The 20,213-nt window shown below is 39.9% G+C and overlaps 1 protein-coding gene across 1 annotated transcript in view; it reads left to right on the top strand.

The window, feature by feature from the left end:
• The first annotated feature begins 6,694 nt into the window (after positions 1-6,694).
• LOC5576917 overlaps positions 6,695-20,213 on the top strand; it is a 30,190-nt gene continuing 16,671 nt past the window's right edge. Inside the window, exon 1 of the mRNA XM_001662964.2 lies at positions 6,695-7,148. Within this exon, the coding sequence (XP_001663014.2) occupies positions 6,962-7,148 (187 nt within the window). The 5' untranslated portion in view covers positions 6,695-6,961. The remainder of the gene's footprint in view (positions 7,149-20,213) is intronic.

Raw genomic sequence — 20,213 nt, 5'->3', positions numbered from 1 at the left:
ATTTACTTTCGTAAGCTGTTGTAATGTTGATCCATTCTACTTGTTATGAACCTCATAATAATTACGGTTGATTGACAAAGAAAATTCTACAATAATAACTAACTACTCAACGAATACTAAGCTGGGAGGCAGACTATGTCCCAGCAAAGGTGTAATGCCAGACAGAAGAAGAAGAAATTCAATGTATACTATCCATGAAAGTAAACAGTGCTCGGTTCGTAATACTTCCACAGTACGAATAAGTGAACAGTCGAACTTCCAACATATCTAATCGAATAAGTGTCCTATAGCTCATTAAATCCTCAAAATCCCTGTTCATAGGTGATGGGATTGACGGTGATTCATCAAGTGATTACATATTGTTGATATTGTGAAAAATTACTCTAATGCTAATATATTGATCGCGAAAATTTATCGTAATTATAACTTATAAAATGTAAGCTAGTCTAATAGTTTTAAGTTAAATAATGACATGTGTTTCAATGCTTAAATATATTTAACACTTGATTTATCACACCTTCAGCATGAGTTTAGTTACTGTCGCATGATCTAACACCAGATAACTACGCGTAATACTGGAGGGACCGGCAGGGCCTACTACCAGTCTCTACTAACACTCAAATCACTAACAAGACTGGGAAACCAACGATCACCTTCTTCAGTAGCACTATCTATATAAATAAAAATGGAGTGGTGTTTGTATGTCACGAAATGGCTAGAGAACGGGACAACCTATTTGCACAATTCTTTCACTGTTGTCTTCTTGAAGGGTTCCGACGTGTTCGTGCGACGAAAAAGTTTAGGGAAGTTTTTGGAAAATTTGGTAAAACGGGGGAGTACTAATATGTTATTTTGTATGGGAGCTCCCATGACATTTTTCAACAGCCTACTTGATGGCAAGACGAAGTTTGCCGGGACCACTAGTTTCTAATAGTAGTATTAGTTCAATATACATAAATCTTTTTCAGTAGACCACGAGGCGCAAGAGTGGGTGCGGGTGGTCTCTGCGTCTCACAGGTCATTGAAAATAGGCATTTATGTTAGGTTTACTAACAATGTAGTAATTATTACCTTAGTAATACCGTAAGGTGCCGTAATTCAGCGCATCGCCTAAATCCGTAAGCGTATTTGGTCCAAAATTTGTTGAAATTTAAGAAAAAATTTGAAATTTACCCATACCGCTATTTGTATATGCTGGTAATGCATCATAATTCCAATCAAAATTATCATTAACAATAATTTACGATTTTTGAGAAATATTGCAAAATGTTCTGAATTACGGCATTTTACGGTCTTGCGTTATTTAGTAAGGTAGGTTGTAGCGGTATTAGAGATGGTTTAGTAGTGTTACTGATATATGTATAATAATTAGAAAACCGATGGCACTGTTGTTAGTGAAATGTTTCATTTTTTAACTATCTTTTTATAATATAATATAATATTGTTGAACAAAATGCTGTAATTTATAACAAATTTAATTCTCTAAGCATTCTTGCACTACTTTGCATTTATCACACCAACACTGGCGACATTAGCGTTCTTTGAGTAGTATTATGTAGTAGTAACCTCTATCGTTTTTATTCTAACGATCATAACATAATTACTGTGAGCGTAGTAGTGGAAATAACATAGAAGTAGCTTTTGTATTTGTAGTTAAGGTATCATGGTATTCGTTCTCTGTCCTTTGGTTCAGAAAGGGGTATGGGCGCGTTCTGCCAACTCGGTCGAGGCAGATTTCTTGTGTGAACAAGTTACAACATGGACGTTCTAAAGTTCCAGAATGAAGTGTTGTGCATTTGAAGATGGGATGGATTCGCGTTCGTGATTTACTTCTGCTTATCTATAAAGTTATATACAATGACTGACCCTTAGCTTAACTATTTAAATTAACAGTTGCAAATACAATAATCGTTTTGAGCTTACTAACATGTCGTCGCGTTAATTTTATCTTAATGATCTTTTATTTACATCCGTCGATCCATTCTGAATGGCCGTTGTGAGAATATCACCAAGAACTTCTTACATGCAATAAAGCTGGATTGTCATACATTGAAACATCAAGGTTCTCGCTCTTTCGGATTCTTTTTTTGTTGTTTATCATTAGTTTCAGGGATTGTTATCGTGGGAATCCAAAGAGCGAATTTTGTATGACTTCAATGTACGCCAATACTGCCATCAAGCATGTAACAATCACTAACATTCATTCTTTCTTTATCCTTGTTTTCATATCTAACCCGCATCGAGGAATAATTCATCGAAGAGGAAAGGCATCTCTTATCATGGCAGCGTAATGGCCGAGAAAACGTCGGTTTGCGGTCGCATCTCTCCATTCTCGGTTCTGCCCCACGCTCGCCAAATCGATGCGCACTTGATCCGCCCACCTAGCTTGCTGCACTCCACGCCTTTGTTAAGTATAAAGTTTCTGTAATCATTGAATACTAATTGAAAGGTAAATCAAATGAACTTATTATTTAACTAATAACAAATTTGTTCCACAGAGCGATTTACAAAACACCACACAAAATCCCTCCTTTCACATATCCTTAGGCAAAACACTTCACTACCGTTATATGTATGACTGATTCATGTTTTTCGACCTTGCATCATTCATACGTGTAGGGGAAGTCTAGAGTAAAAGCAAAACTTAAAGAACCTTCTGGTCAAAGATGTTGCGTTGCCTACTTCCAAAACTCCAAATCCCTCGGTGTATTATGGACGGTATGAGTTTTCAAACTTATGCTGGAGACTTGGCCCCTGACCCCCTTGTACATCAATAAAATAAAATAAAATAAAATAAAATAAATAGCTCATTAAATCCTCAAAATCACATAGGACAGTTAAGTTTTTAACTTAATGAAATCTAATATACATGTATGTATATTATATTTATGAACTTTCATATGGAAATGAAGCTTTCATCGAGCTTAAGGCCAACGAAACTGCCTTCCACAATGATTACATTTGAAAATAATGTACCCTAAAGAACACAAATTTTAAATAAAAAAAATGTTCGGGATCCCTCGGTGGATTTTTTTTGGGGAACACGTCAAATGAAAGCTAAAAACTTATATTTTTGAATGGTGAAAGATTTAGCGATGCCTATTTTTTTGTGATAAACCTTTCTCATATACACGCCGTGGCTTGTTAAGGTGTAACAAGATCTTAGAAGCGTGGGCCGAAATCGTAGTTGGCGAGACACAGCTTTGGACCGACTAAATTGGCGTAACACCGTAAACGAAATTTTAGTAAGGTACCGTGGGGGAAGTGTAGCAGTGGGGTAAGTGGATCATTTGTCCGTAATAAGAATAAATACTTTAATATTTCGAATGTTTTCACACCTTTGCTTAATTTCAGATTATATTCTCACGTACACACTGATACTACTGCAAAACTGATACTACACGTGCACTAACACAAGCAAATTTGCTGAATGCAAAAATCAATTCATTTTAAAGTTGTTTTCTGTCGATAAAAAATCCATTGTATCTCTACCTAAAATCGAAAACTAATAGTTTTTTCAACACATGGTGAACATTTCAGTTCTAATTGTATGAATCACAATGAAAAAATGTAATTTTTGTAAATAAATACGGATAAATTGGTCATGGTACACTTACCCGCATTTTTTAACGGGATGGGGTAAGTGGATCAACTATTGTTATCGAATATTAGCAGACTACTTACGCGGATTTGAATAAGCTTTAGTGTCATCAAGTTTCATTCCTAGCCAAATTGACCTGAGAAAATTTAAATGAATCCACCTAAAAGTGTTGTACAGTCTTTTTGCACAAAAAAAAAATGAAAATTGAAAAATTCTAACAACATTTTTCGTGGTTTTCTTAAGCTGAAATGCAAAAGAGCAAAATATACAAATTCTCCAGCTGAAAGCATATTATCGTACGTTTTTTGACCATATCGATTGTTCTAGACAGATGATATAAATATTTCCATAAATAGTATAAAAAGATTTCAGTATGTTGAACAAAAGTAAATGTAATTAATATTTTTAATCTTCGAGTGTCTTTCGAAAACATCGTTTGAATAATCCTCAATTCTTTTGTATAACTCAGGTGTATAAAATGGATGAATTTTCTCCAAAATATTCTAGTTACATCTTTTGTTTTTGTTCGAATAAGTGTAAACTAATATACAAATATTTCCCATAGGGGGGTCCCGTAGCCTCGAGGTTACGCTTTCGCTTCGCAAGCGGAAGGTCATGGGTTCGATTCCCAATCCCCCTACACAAAAACTCCGTCCAGCCACCAGAAGACGCCGCACGGAGGACCGTGTATTGAGGAACACAACCATCCTTCGTCAGTATCAGATAGTGACTGAGATACACTGACCCTCTTTGTAGGCTGTTGATTCACACGACACGGAAACATGGCAAAATGAACCACCGCACACCAATGGACTTCGATATGGATATGGATTGAACGAACGACAGCACTCTCCTCTACCCTCTCGGTATGAGAGAAATAGCAATATGAACTATAAATAGATTGATACTCGGCATAGTAGTGGCCAAGAGCACGGAGTGCCTAACAAATAAAAGTAAGGAAAAAAAATATTTCCCATAATATTTTGATAAAATAAAGATTTTTTTTTTATTTTAAAGCTATCAAAATATATAACATAGCACTTATAGCAAGAATGACAGTAATATCATTCTTACTATACATGATTACATCACATTTGTTTTAAGAATAGAGTTTTTTTTATAGGTGATCCACTTACCCCACCATGGTGGAGCAAGTTGACCATTTGACGCAAATTTTCAAGTACCTCATGCTCAATACATAACAATCAGAAAAATCAAAATAATTGACGATTTGAAGTATAATAGTCCCTCATTTGTTATCCACAGAAAAAAGTTTGAATTACATTATTAACGTTAGCTGTGCATAAAAATGAAGTTGACTATTGATTTTTCTGTATCCACTTACCCCACGGTACCTTACCTAATTATCAATCATAATCATGTAAATTACGATGGAACGTCACACCCTAATAATGTGCAGGTATTGTTCGAACCGTGTAATCATTTTGACCTTCCCAATCCTGCGAATCTAAGAAAAGAAAGCATAAGTACTTAGAAGTACCGTAAAACGGGGTAACTTTGATAGTTTTTTCGAAGAAAACTTGAATATTTATGCATGCTGTTTCAAAGAATTATAATTTATATTTTTAAAACAAGTACTGGCCCAGATAGCCGTAGCGGTAAACGCGCAGCTATTCAGCATGACCATGCTGAGGGTCGTGGGTTCGAATCCCGCTGGTCGAGGATCTTTTCGTAAAGGAAATTTTCTCGATTCCCAGGGCATAGAGTATCTTCGTACCTGCCACACGATATACACATGCAAAAATGGTCAATCGACAAAGAAAGCTCTCAGTTAATAACTGTGGAAGTGCTCATAAGAATACTAATCTGAGAAGCAGGCTTTGTCCCAGTTGGGACGTAACGCCAGAAAGAAGAAGGACTGGTATCCAAACTGTCGATTGCAGTTGATAAATTGCCAAAAGATTTATTCTGAATAGATATATAATTTTTCATGTAATCGAAAGTCGGTTTTCTGTTTTGGGGTAACTTTGATAATGGAGTATAAATCGAACAAAATTGAATCAATTACGGAACATTTATAGGGTGTGGCATACCTCTAGGCGTTTAACGCTATATGGAAATTTCTGACTTAGATTACAAAAATGGTCCCAGTTTGTAAAAATGGTTTTCGCTAAGAAATTTGAGATCGAATTCATGTTCTACTACAATTAGGCTGTCAAGGATAAGCGACGAACTTATTATGACTCCATCAATTGGAGATCGTAGAACCGATTGTTTGTAAGCGTTTCAAAAATGCTATTATCTTATAAATTTTTAATATTCGCATAAAAATCCTCAAATTCACTTGATTCCAACGAAAATAGTTTTGACATGAAGTGTCATACCAATACTCTTTACTTTTGCATTCGTTTTGCTTAACTGATTAACAGATACTTTGTTATTTCGTTAAGTATGTCGTGGATCTCGCACTATCAAAGTTACCCGCATTATCAAAGTTACCCCGTTTTACGGTACTTGGAAAACCGAAGCATAAGTACTTCATTGTATTGCTTTCTTGGGATAACGATTTTCTTCTATCTAAATTTTTTTTCGTTTTGCTCGATAATAATTGCATTAAATGTGTGTAAACAAAGGGTTTAATATTTAATTTCTAAGTGATTCTTGGTTCAACAAAGTAAGTTCGGCTCGCCGGGACTCCAATGGGTTGATAACAACGTGCTCTTTGCCCGTCACGCTACCACACCGCCGCCCAGCCCACAGTATCAACGTTGAAACGCGGCTTCTACCGCGTCTGCGCGCATTTTCAAACAACACAATGAAACCACAGACAAACAGAAATATTAATCGACCACGCATTCAACAATCATTTCTATTTTCGTAGCTTTCATATCTCACAATCAGAGGCGTTCGCATCGTTTTCCTTCGTGTTTGGCGTTTCTAACTAGCGTCATCTGCCGACCTTGTTGCACATAATCGTATTTCGTGCAACATGCCCATCAGAGGCTTATTTGTGAAATAGGCTATGGTTTTTAATGGAAAATGTACTAAGTAGTACGTATGTTTGTCTGTGATCAAGCGTTTTGTAGTGCGAAAACGTGCTATCATTCCGACCCCACCTCGCTGTGGACTGTGATGCTGCTACTCAATTCTATCGGTTCACCGTGAAAGCACGTCCCTTAGCTACTATTTGCGAAGCTCTCATCGCGCGATTGAAATACACCCGCCAAATACCGGCAAACATTCAGTCGCTGGGGAGCACTTTCCACCGGCAGTGACTGAGCGCAAAGTTTCGCTCACCCATCGTTATCAGTTCTACGTGAACTAGACGAGGAAGTGCATTTCCGCAACTGTTCAGGAGTCCTTTAAATTGTGAAAGTACCCTCAGGATCAAGGTCGAGGATGGTTTGGACGCGACCGGCGAATGTTCCGTATCCTTCGGTTTGGCACACCTTCCGGGCCAAGGACGTCGACAGTGACCAGATGGTGAACTACGTGGTTCAGGATCTACCGGAGGAACGCTTCGAGGAGGCCATCGACCACATGTTGAACATCTTCATCTACGACGAGCCGATGTGCGAGGCCAAGAGTAAGTATGTGGATGAGCATTGAGTTGATTGAGATGACCTTGAATGTTTCCCAGCATCAAGCATAGAGCACCGGTTGATAACATTCGTCACTGTAGTGGTGAATTAGCAAATTAGCATATGCAATGTGTTCGCTGGAATCGCTATGATTGTCGGTATCATTACCGATTCAAGAAATTGTCGATATTCATTATTGATTACGGTTGCTCGTCCACTTAGCCAAATTGTCGGATCATATTTGAACAAGATAATCTATCGCCCGACATATGTTGTGTGCCTTCCTGTAAACAGATCGGTGTGTTGCCTCACAGTCTGTCATAATGCTCGAGGTTAGACTTACTCTATTGACACAGAATGATTGCACTTGTAACTTTGTTTGCCAGCGTCCAACTGATAAAATTAGTGTTTGGATTGTTTGGGGGGAGAGGCGCGAAAGGTGAAGGCACTGTAAGCTCAATCAAGTTTAACTGAGTCCAATCAAATAATGCATCAGCAATAAGCAGAAAGGAATGAGAATTTATACTTTTCATAGAAAATGAAGCTTGAAGAAGAAATTACAGTACCGTTAAATCACCAGTCACCGTGCGGCCTCCATTCACCGTGCACATATTAAATTCCTACAGAATATTCATACAATTTTCACAAATTATTCTTTAGTTAGCAAAATAAGATAAAATTGATAAAATTAGTAGTTTTTGTCACAATGCATTTTGAAAAACCTAGTTTATGTAGTCAAAATCATGTGAATTCTTTTTGAGAATGAGATTTTTCAACACTCTTAGTAGAAATGCTAAAAATTCACATTTTTCATTTTAACGATAGAGTATGAAATTTTTCAAAATTTCAACACGTTTTCACTGTGGATACTATTAGTAAGATGTATTTCATCGTATGAGCAATGAGATTTTATGCAATTTAGATTTTTTTTTATTATGTTTCAGTCGAAACCCATATGCACGGTGAATGGATCCTTTTCAATATATATGGTTCCTATTGCCGTGCATTAGTGTAAAAGGCATGGAATTATTCGGTAATATAAGATTTATTGTTATGTCGTCATTAAACTACTTCATATTTAGTTTTTGAGTGAACATAGAATGGTTTGGACAAACAGTTAAACCTCCTATAACGATTTTAATGAAAAAATAATTATTTAGCCAATTTTTTAACTTTTTATGGTTTTTATTGTAAATGAAGATATAAATACTCTTAAAAATTAATGCGCACACTACTAGCAACATAATTGTTCCATCAACAACGTTTCTTCAAGATACAAAATTAAATCATGACGAAAACTACACGCACGGTGAATAGAACGGTATGAGGCGACCTTAACATGACATTTTCAAACATAATTTTTGAGTATTTCTTTTGTTATGCATCACTAGTTTTAGATTTTTCCCTGAATTATTATATAATTGCACGCTACGAAGTGGTATTCTAGTACGCTTCAAACAATTTGGAAAAATTAAATAATATTTTGAAGTGCATTTTTTTCTTAAATGCACGGCTAATGATAGCTTGACGGTAACACAATCATTCACGAGCGATTTTTAACTTGGTACTGTAACACAGGGTAACTTTGATTGGATTGACTCTTCCCATGTTATATTGAAATGGACTTTTTTTTTGCAATTTAGCTTAGCTTAGTTTAGTTTAGGCTGACTACACATATCAATGGTTGCTATTCCGTGATTGACCGAAGTCAGTGAAGATGCACAAAAAATCAACTAGAAGTTCGGCTGGGATTGGCTATAATCTCCTTCAGTGTGCATAATTCAGTGCCTCTATTCATACAGGGTCAATAACGGCGCCGGCCACGTTTTGCAGTCAGTTGGGATTAGGGGAAGGAATGTTAGGGTGTAACCTTTGCCATTTGAAGACCGTGTTTGCCTCTGCATCTCCACAAAGGTCACTGGGAAGGATGTTTGTTCGTTGGCTCACAGGATTCACTTTGATAAGCGATTAGACATGATGATCGTTTTTGCAATTTACACCGACTAAGGGCCTTGAAAATAGGAACTAAGAAAGCTGTTGCCTGAAAAATAGATCAAATAGATACCTACCATAAACCAAGAAGAGACAGAAAAAAGACCAAAGAGGTACCGTAAAACGGGGTAACTTTGATAATGCGAGTAATCATGATAGTTCGAGACCCACAACATATTAAACGAAATAACGAAGTTTCTGTTAATCAGTTAAGCAAGACGAATGCAAAAGTAAAGAGCATTAGTATGACACTTCATGTGAATGCTATTTTCAATGGAATCAATTGCATTTGAGCATTTCTATGCAAATGTTTAAAAAATACGAGATTTTAGCATTTTTGGAACGCTTACGAACAATCTGTTCTACGATCACTATTTGATGAAGTCATAATGAGTTCATCACTTATCCTTGACAGCCTAGTTATAGTAGCACATGAATTCGGTGTCAAATCTCTTAGCGAAACCCATTTTTACAAACTGGGACAATTTTTGTAATCTAAGTCAGAAATTTCCATATAACGTTAAACGCCTAGAAGTATGCAACACCCTATAAATGTTCAGAAATTCATTCAATGTTGTTCGATTCATACTCCATTATCAAACTTAGCCCAAAACAGAAAACCGACTTTCGATTATATGAAAAATAATATATCCATTCAAAATAAATCTTTTGGCAATCTATCAAGTGTAATCGATAGTTAGGATGTCAGTACTTGTTTTAAAAATATAAATTGTAATTCTTTGAAACAGCATACATAAATATTGAAGTTTTCGTCGAAAAAACTATCAAAGTTACCCCGTTTTAAAACGAACGAGAAGATACTAATTATTATTTCAGAGTCAAGCCACAAATTTCTCTAAGATCTAACATGTTTTTATTCCTTGTAACCTTACGGCTACTAATTACTGCCCTATTACTGTAATGTGTTTTTGTTTTCATGATGCTCTGTAGGAATTTCATTAGTCCACAAAGTAATCTTCAGGAGTTCATTTATTGATTTTTTTTCCCATGGCATTATTTCAATAATTTTTCTTAGGAATTCCTCCAAGAATTTTACTTTGTTACCTCATGAGCTCCACTTGGATTTCTCTGAGGAATAAAAATGATCTTGGAAATCATCAGGAATTTCTCCAAAAAAAATATTTTAGAAACCACCAGAGAACCATCAGGATTTCACTCAAAAATTCTATCAGATTTTTTCAGTGGGGTCCTACGCCCCCCCAGGTTTTATCCAGCGATTCTTCTGTCGTTTCTCTAGGATTTCCTTCAAGAATTCACCTTAGAAGATCTTTTGAAATGCAACCAATAAATTCTCTAGTAATGCCTCCAGGACTTTCATAGATTTCCTATAAACTTGTCTTTTAGGATTTCTTAGAGATTTGACTTATAAATTTCTCTGTGGATACTTTCAGAAATTAATCCAAAGATGTCTGTAAGATTCTTCCAATAATTTTCTTAAGGAAGTCTTCAACGATTTTTTTTCCGGGGGTATTTTCATGAATTTCTTCAGGAATTGTCAAGAAAATTTTGAAATTACAACAGATTTTTTTTAATCTGTGCAATATTTCTTTTTTTCTAATGAAAATCCTCAAGTAACCTCTGATGAGGATTGTGTAGGTTCTAAAGTCATCCTTTATGAACAAAGGTTTCTCAATAAAATATTAGATAAAATATTAGATTAGTTTATTTTGACCAACGGCGAAAATTCTTCGATTTTTTTTACAAAACTTTGGAATAAACTACTTGGTTACTTGGGTAACCAGTAAGCACGATAATGCGGCACGGTAACAGCATTATATGCGCATATAGGGTAATCATTTGATGCATGTCAGTTTTATATACGCATATAATGCTATTATAATGCCAGAAAAGGCGAAATAGCGTGCCATTATAGTGCCAAGATATAACCGTGCTTCTCTGCACCACTAATGCTGATATAAGACCACGTGAGAAACGTCAGTTATTTTCGCCAGGTTTTTAGGGCGAATATTTTGTGCATTCGCGTACGCAGCCAGGGAGCTTTCGCGTATGCGGCCAAGCAACTGGTACACGAGGTAAATAAATGAATGAATGAAAACGGAAACCTCTAATAGTATGCAAAAAATGTAATAAAATGATTCAGATAGTACTTCTCCGTATCAGACATATTCGTTTTGGTAGTTTTCATCCTTTTGAGGACTTGCAATTGCCACATTTTGATCCTCGTTTTATGATGATGAAATTCCTCATTGTGCGTCTCGAACCTGCGACACCCGTATTGTTGAGTTGTTGTCCTGCTCCTTTGCTCCTACGGCCACATAAGATGAATAGTATTGGAAAGAAAAGTGACCAATTTAAACCATCACTTTTCCCCGTCATAAACCCGGCAATTGTAGTAGTGAGAAGATTTATGTTTGACTCCCTCTTACCACTATATGCAAACACAAAGCACGTGGTACATCTGTCAAAACACTGGATGGCATTTAAACATGCCCTGTATTCGAATATAAAGCCAATATAGTGCTTATTTAATGCCTGTATGCATCAGGCTTTTTTTTTTCTTTTGAGCAATGGGGGGATAATCTGCTCAACAGACTCCGGACCGAGGTCCAGGAGTGTGGGGTTGGGGACCATTTACTACATACAAGCAGTAAACAGGACTACACCCCCGACCCACTAAACCATTTCCATTGCCGCCAAACCCTTCGTCTCTCCGGGACCACCAAGAAGGCATTGCTTCGGAGAGGGGCTATTGCACATCGCATCCTCCAGGTTAGCTGCGTAGCCATGCAGCAACGAACATCGATGACACGCTTAGGGGGGTCCACCAAGGTAGCATGTTGGCGCATTGCCAGCTTCCCGGGTGGTCCTCACCTCCCGTTTTCCGCTGAAAGCAGGCAGGGTCGACCACTAAGCCCGCGCCCAGCTACACCGCAGGTATCAAGAACTGATACTGCGGGCTTCGCAATTTGACCTACTGAAGGCTCAGGCCCTATCAGCTAGCACCAGCTGGGATTACTGACGAAGGGGCCTCCACCTGCCCCGAACAACCAGAGGCTCGTATCCACCCAGTAGGCCGGCGCCACGACAGCAGCGCTACCAGGATGTTCTCCCCGCGGCCACTTAATCGCTGTAAGGGTCGATTCCGACCGTAGGGCACCGGTATGACCTACGTAGCCGACTGCGAACCCTTGGACCACCTGTTGATTAGCGTCTGCACTAGTAACTCCTCGAGTCCACACGCCACCTCCTTTGGAGTTCCGAGACGATGTGGGTGATAGCCGATGAAACTGCATTCCAGCCAAACTCGTCTGCACACATCCTCTGGACCAAATTGCCCGGAGTCGTGTCCCGACCGCATGTGGCAAACATGCGGTCACGCATTGTGCGGAAACGCGGGCACACGAACAAAACGTGTTCCACCGTTTCCTCTAAACCTGCACCAACTGGACATTCGGGAGAACCCGCATGACCGAAACGGTGTAGATACTGTCTAAAGCATCCATGGCCCGAAAGGACCTGTGTTAGGTGGAATGTTAGTTCCCCATGGCGCCTATTGACCCAGATATCTAACCTCGGAATCAAACTGTGAGTCCACACTCCCTTGGTGGAACTGTTCCACGCACGCTGCCATTTGACCATGGAGGCCAGTCTGGCAGTCCTGCGTAAGCCTCTTGTGCCGCGCCTTTCGAAACACTCTATGTCTTCCATGATAAGGATACCAATAGGCATCATACCGGTGATGACACAGAGTGCATCGTGTGACACGGTACGGTACGCGCTCGCAACCCTCAGGCACATTAGCCTATAAGTACTCTACACGCAAACAAATTTTGTTGTATAATCTACCGAATCCATGGTATAATTAAGAACTGCACCAACGATTTTCAACCGACTACAAAAATCTGTTAGGTTTACTATAATCTGGTGAAAATTACTGAGCAGTGCAGTAAATTTGACTATGTTCATAGTAGCATCCACTACAAAGCATTGTAGTTCAATCCGTGACACCCACCGTACAACACAGTGTGGTCAAAAGTATGATGCTAAACTTCTCAAATCAAGAATGTCTCTAGTCAAAAATACTACAACTCTGGTTAAATCAACAGAATAAATTTTCTTGTGTAGTGATGTTGACTATGTTTTGGTAGAGTTAACAGATTAATGTAGTCGGTTGAAAATCGTTGGTGCAGTTCTTAATTTTACCATGGATTCAGTAGTTTATACAATAAAATTCATTTCAGTGTAGCTTGCTACGGTAGCTATCGGTACTCAAAGCCGTGCCCCAAGCCGGGCCACCATACCTCAGTATGGACGGAGCGACGCTGGCCAGAAGCTTACGCTTACTGGAGTACACCGCAGAACTATTGGACATCATCCGGGACAGTGCCACAATAGCTGTGGAGGCTCTCTTGCAGGCATAATCGACATGGCTACCGAAGGTAAGCTTGTCGTCGATCATCACCCACAAGTGTTTGACGGAGCGCTTCGAAGTGATTGTGCAGTCGCCTACACTGATCACCGCTTGCTGCACCGACTTTCGGTTGTTGACAACAACAGCCTCAGTTTTGTGGTGAGCCAATTTCAGTTTCCTGGAGCTCATCCACTCCTCCACAATTGCGATCGAGTGGGCTGCAGTCAATTCCACTTCTTCGATCGATTCACCGTAGACCTCCAGCGTAATATCGTCGGCAAAGCCAACGATGACCACACCCGCCGGGAATTTTAATCTCAACACTTCGTCGTACATGACATTCCATAACACCGGACCCAGGATGGAACCTTGCGGGACTCCTGAGGTTATGTGAAAGCACTTCCGACCCACCTCTGTGTCATAGACTAATACCCGATTCTGGAAGTAACTTCCGAGAATCTTGTACAGGTACTCGGGTATCCCCAGACGCAGGAGCGCATCAGCAATAGCCGCCCAACTGGCACTATTAAATGCATTCCTTACATCCAGAGTCACTACTGCGCAGTAGCGAATACCCCTCCTCTTACGCTGGAGTGCTATCTCAGCGGTTTTCTTAACCGTCAGAATAGCGTCTACGGTGGACCTCCCTTTCCGGAAGCCGAACTGGTTGCTTGAGAGACCATTTACACCCTCGGTGTACCTCGACAGTCTGTTGAGGATGATCTTCTCGAGCACTTTCCCCACCGTGTCAATCAAGCATATTGGCCTATACGCCGACGGGTCACCGGGTGGTTTCCCCGCCTTTGGCAATAGTACCAGGCTCTGCCTCTTCCACGCATCTGGAAATACTCCCTCGTCGAAGCATATCTGCATAGCAGATCTGAACATACCGGGAGCCTCCAAGATTGCGACTTTGAGGGCAAGGTTTGGAACTCCGTCTGGACCTGGTGCCTTCCCCATGCTTAGGGATTTTGCAATCCCTACAAGTTCCTCATCGGTTACTCTATCCTCATCGCCAGCCCCAATCCCCGGCTGTCCTACAAAAGGAGGCCATGGGCTAGGGTTGTGGCGCGGAAAGAGCCCCTCGATGATCCCCTCCAGCATCTGTGGAGATTGCTCCGTGGTCCTCTTGTCTTCGCCATAACGATCCTGTGATGCCTCCCCACGGGTTCGCGTTGGCACTACACCTAAAGCAGATCACCGGTTGCTCATGTATGTTCAGTGAACATACTGACCAACCAACCTTGATCTTACCTACCTTAGCGGACTTATTTGCGTCCGCCACAGGTAGGTGTACTAAGGCCACCTGAGTACCTGCCGGACCTTTCCGTAGCGGCGGCGGTGGGCACCTGAACTTCGCACTGTTGCCGCAGTGCCGTGACGAGCTCTTCTGCGTTGGTGATCTCGTCAAGGTTCATCACCTTCAGAGTCACTGACTGCGTCAGAGCCCTCACTTCGACACCTTCGCCAAGGACCTCTTCCGCCAAACTTTTGTAGGCGGCGCCCTTGTGCTCCTTGTCGCGCTTAAGCTCGAGGATCATTTCACCTGTACGAGTGCGTCTGACACTGCGTACGTCGGCTCCTAGATCCGCAAGCTTCGCGTCACTGCGCATCGCCTTCAGGACTTCCGAGTACTTGGACTCTTCCGTCTTGATGATGATCGCATCACCCTTTTCGCGCTTGGCACCTACCCTCCTACCTTTCTTAGGCCTGGTATCCCTGCGCTCCTGATTCTCCTGTTTCTTCTTCTTCTTCTTTCTCACTACTGTTGTCCAGGGGGCGTCCCCCCCCCCTGCTCCGCCCTGACCTGTGGTGATGGAGGACCTCTCAAAGGTCACCGGGTAGCTCCTCCCCTGACGGCTGCCTCGCGCGCTTCTGCGATTGCTTGTTGTAAGCATTCGCTTCCACACTTTTGGGGCTACCTGCGAAGACGAAGGGTTCCGTCTGGGTAGACTTCGGCACCTTCAATTCCACGGGTTCTGCCGCAGCCACAGTCACCATGGGTTCAGCATGGTTCTGCTTGGCCGCCAGCATTGACTTACAAAGTCTGAGCAGGGCCTGCTTGAGGTCCTTGCTGATGTTAGACTTCGAGGACGCAAAGTCAATTATGGAGTCGAGCTGCTGTGCAGCCACTTCCATCGCAGAGAGCCCTTCTCTACTTTTATTGATGGCCCTCATCAACCACGCTCCATCCATAACTTCACCCGATGCGTTAGCCGGGGATGAAATATGGTTTCCAGCACTGGCACTACGTGCACTGCTGCCTCCTCCTGCTTCCACTCTCCTCAACGGAGACCTAGCTAACCCACTTCTTGCGAAGAGGTTCGCTTCCCTACTATTGCTACTACCTGCACTACTACTATTATTTTGATTAGATATTGTACTCATTATTGAATCCCACGAGTAGCACGGGAAAAGAGGTCCACCACGCCAGAGCCCTGCATTAACGCGGTAAGGGACAAAGTACTGTGAGGGGTGCCCAGGTACCCCACAGGCTCCGTTACTGGCCGAACATCTTTTCCACCCCTTCGACCATTCATTCCTCAGCACGGTTTTTCGCTTGACACCTTGAATTGGGGTTACCCCGTTTGGTGGACTCTTACCACCGGAACAGGTCATCCGTAGTTCTTATCTATAGGCTGTTACAAGGTGTGTAAGCATTTGTGGTGCTATTATAATGCATGTACGCATCTATGATGCTGATTAAAGGCTTATTATTAGTGCTTATGGTTACTTGGGTAGGGTTCCCAAGTCCTCTTCGACTGCGTACAACATTAGTATCTGAGTAACAGCCTAGTCAACTTCAATGAGTATATTTTAGATGAATAAACTGTTATTCAGCTGAAAATGATGCTGGGGAACCAGCACATTCGTGGCCTTCCAAGAAGTCCCGAAGGCCTATCCCCACTGTCTCCCTCTTCACAAGCACGAAGGCCTCCTCCTCTGCCCTACGATCGATTTCAATAAGATCGGTCTATCTGAACACCGACCAGTTATTGATACACATTGGAACAAGTAATTAAATTATGTAACCATGAATAAGATTCCCATTAAAATTATAATAAATCGATATAACAAAAATTCTCATCGGAATTCAGTAGATATTTACCAACATTTAAAAGGTTTATACTAAGGACTGTTCATTTTATAAAGTGGACACTTTGGACATGCAATATCTTTTTAATTTATCAATGAAATCGAAATCGGTTTTCTGTACATCGTTCGACTAATATTGTACAATGCTGTGGTAATAAAAAAAATTACCAAAATAATATGATTTCACACTAATAAGGCACAACGTTTAGAACGGTTGATTTTTGGAGGTCATCAAAATCAAGGATTATTAAAAATCGGCAGGAAAATTCGACAATTTATATTTTTTATTTTCAAAAAATGGTTGTACTTAGAAAGCATCATCAATTAGAAGCTTGCTAAAAAATATCAAGTTATTTTTGGAGAAGCAATTTTGCAGATATCATAAAATCATTTTTTATCATTTTTTTAAAGAAAAATATCTTAAATTTAAATGGAACTGATATGAGTAGAATTTTAAGGTTTAAAGTACGTCCAGACGGAAGTAATAATATAGTATTTATAATAAAAATAAATTACGCCTTCATAGAGTTGCTGATTAGGTCCCCACGTCATATTTTAAGCACAATAGAAAAACAAATAATTTATTTTCAGAAGACCACTCAAAGCACAATGACAATCATCAAGATTGGGAACACTGCTTGAATTAAATCAAATTTATTTTGCATGTATTATTTTCAGAATGTGTTATTCTGAGACTACCTATCAAAATATTTTGAGAAAAACGCTTACAGTTTGCTCTAGATCGATAAACATGCGTATATAATTTTAAAAGTATGGGATTTTTCAATAAAACGACCATAAAGAGTAAATTTGGTACCCAAGAATGCGGTTAAAACTCAAGATTTTGCTTTTTTTATACTTATATAGTTTCTTTAGTAATCTGAACCAGTTTTGAACACGCTTATTACTTTACTTTTTTGCTAGTAGTAAAAAGATAAGGAATAGATCACTAAAGTGACTCAGCGTCAGGAACTGATGGAATATTATTGATGTTTTTAAAAGCTCTACCTTAAGTTGAATAGTAAAGGATATCAACATACAATTTGTTCATTAAATTTAGGATTTTTTTCATGCGAAAAATAATGCTTAAACTTAACAAACAGTTTTTCTTAGGAGTTTTTGCAAAAACTATTTAGTTCTTCAACCGAAAGCATTTTGTAAGTTTCTGTATTTTCATAACATTGTACAATAATAGTTGAACGATACACAGAAAACCGTTTACGATTTCATCAATAAATAAAAAAGATATAGCATAAACAAGGTGTCCACTTTATAAAATGAACAGTCCTTAGATTTAAATTTTTCCTCTGAAATCGCAACGGAAATGAAAATCACAGGAATCTCAATGATTTTTATAAGAATTCCAAAAATTAACATCAAAATACCATAGATGCAGGAATCCCTACGAAATCTCAAAGATTCTCACAGATACACCGTCTCGAAGATACCCACCAAATTCTAAAAGTGAAATAACCGGAATCTCATAGATTCCCTCCCGAGTACCAAAGCTTTTTACCAGATTTCTAATATTTCCACAAGAATCCCAGAGTAGCCTTATAGCCTTTTTAACCTCTCCTATGGCCGATGGTTCCGCAGCTTAATCGTCATCATCTCTGTAGGGTAAACAGGTGTAATACGCCCCCCTTAAGGAAAAAAAACTGCTCTATCGCAGTAGCAAAAGCATTTATTTAGTTGGTCATGTTCTGCATGCAACTTTCTCTTGCTAGGTAGCTTCTAAACAGTGTACAAGTCGTTTCTTGGAAACGGTCCAAATCTTGACGTTTCAAAACAAACCGAGCAATATGCCCCTCCCGTAGAAAAAGTTCCACAGCATTGTATAAATGTTGCCAAGGAGAATTCCACCACTTGCTCAGCTTAAAAGGGTGCATTAGCTGTCTTCTTCTGGTAAAAGATTTTGTAATAAGTATACAATAGTAAAGGATGGGCTTCATTTACAACGATGCTTGCTTATCTGACGCAAAATTTTACGCCAAAAAGCTGATTTTCGATATTTTTGGAAATTCTATTAGTTGTTCATACTTCTCAAAGATCTAATATGCGCAACATCATTTTTTCGCGGATATTTAAGATATCTTATCATATTTACGTGTTAAAGAAGCTTCAATCCCTTGAAATTGAAGTGGGCGTATTGCCCGGTTGGGGCGCATTATCCCGATTTACCGTACACCGTATTTCTCACTACATTTCCATTTTCACTATTCAACAACGGCTGAAAGTGCTCCTTTTACCTGGATAACTCCGCCGTTATATCGGCCAGCAAATTACCCTCTCGATCATTGCAAAAGACGTGCACCATTATGGAATTGTGTCGCACGGTAAACGGTTGCATAAAATCTTTGCATATCGTTCCGGTACATGTACATCTTGTGCTTCAGCTATCAGACACCTTTTGTGCTGCCTTCTTTCTCTGCAGTGAATTCGCTTTTCTTAAGCTCTCTACGCTGCAATGTACAGAGCTCTGTTCAGTATGGTATTTCTTGAACTCGTGATTATAGATAACCGTGCTCGAATTCAAGACATGACCTGCGCCACTGAAACAAGCGTTGAAGTAATGAGAACCATGAACGAGTTTTTAAATTTACTATCTCGACTACGATTGAGCTATCATGACCGCTTTTTATTTGCGTTTTGTTTCCTCTCCATTCAACCGTATCGATAGCCGTGCGGTAAGCGTTTGCGCTTCACAATCGCCAGATCCTCGGTTCGATTCTGGCCTGCTACAATTTTTTTTAACCATGATATAGTAATTTTTACTATCCATTTTGATACGAATCTCTTTGGTCCAGGTATTCATGCTAGGTCCCAGAAGGGGATCTGCCAAAGCCCCAAGCTACTGGTCTAGAGCCGACGGCAACATCCGGGGTGGGCGCTCAAGGCCTCTTTTGTATAACCTGGATCTCAGGGTCGTTTTAGGAGGGTTCCGGGAGAATTTCCGAACTGAGTGGTGAAAAGGCGGACAATACAACAATGGAATGACAACGGAAAACAAGATTTTTTCTAAATAACCTTAAATTTAATTAGCTGTGGTTCAGACGGGCCATACATCAATTTTAAACAGACTTTTTACAATTAACAACTTTTTTTCAGAGACTTGATAGAGGGGGGGGGGGGGGTTACTATGGATTGAGCTCACCGGTACGTTGCGGCCGTTACTGCTTCAGATGTTCTTGTAGGCGATCGTTTCTGGAGTTCTTATGGGTCTTCTTCTTAATGGTTTTCAACTTCTTCGTGCTTCTTCTTCCACAGCTACAGCATCACACATAATAGACAAAAAGGGGGGGGGGGGTTGACGGTATAGGCCTTTGTAGCGTTTGGCCTTTGTTCCAAAGGGTCCGGGAAATGGTACACTGCGCACATTTTGGGTTTGTGGTCTTCGAGCGAGTAACACCTTTTCTTTGACCGACACCAACAGTCTTGGCGTAATACCACGAAATACAAAATGTCCGTCGGTCACCACAAAATCTTCTTACTGACGTCACAATTATGTTCATTAGCACCACGTACTCGCTCGGCATTGATTGCACGTAATGGCCAATGGTGCCTAACTCGACCAGCACTGACTTTGCGA

The sequence above is a fragment of the Aedes aegypti genome, chromosome 1 (genome assembly GCF_002204515.2).
Source record: "Aedes aegypti strain LVP_AGWG chromosome 1, AaegL5.0 Primary Assembly, whole genome shotgun sequence".
NCBI lineage: Eukaryota > Metazoa > Arthropoda > Insecta > Diptera > Culicidae > Aedes > Aedes aegypti.
Note: the sequence above shows the minus strand (reverse complement) of the source record. Positions and strands in the feature narration are given on the sequence as shown.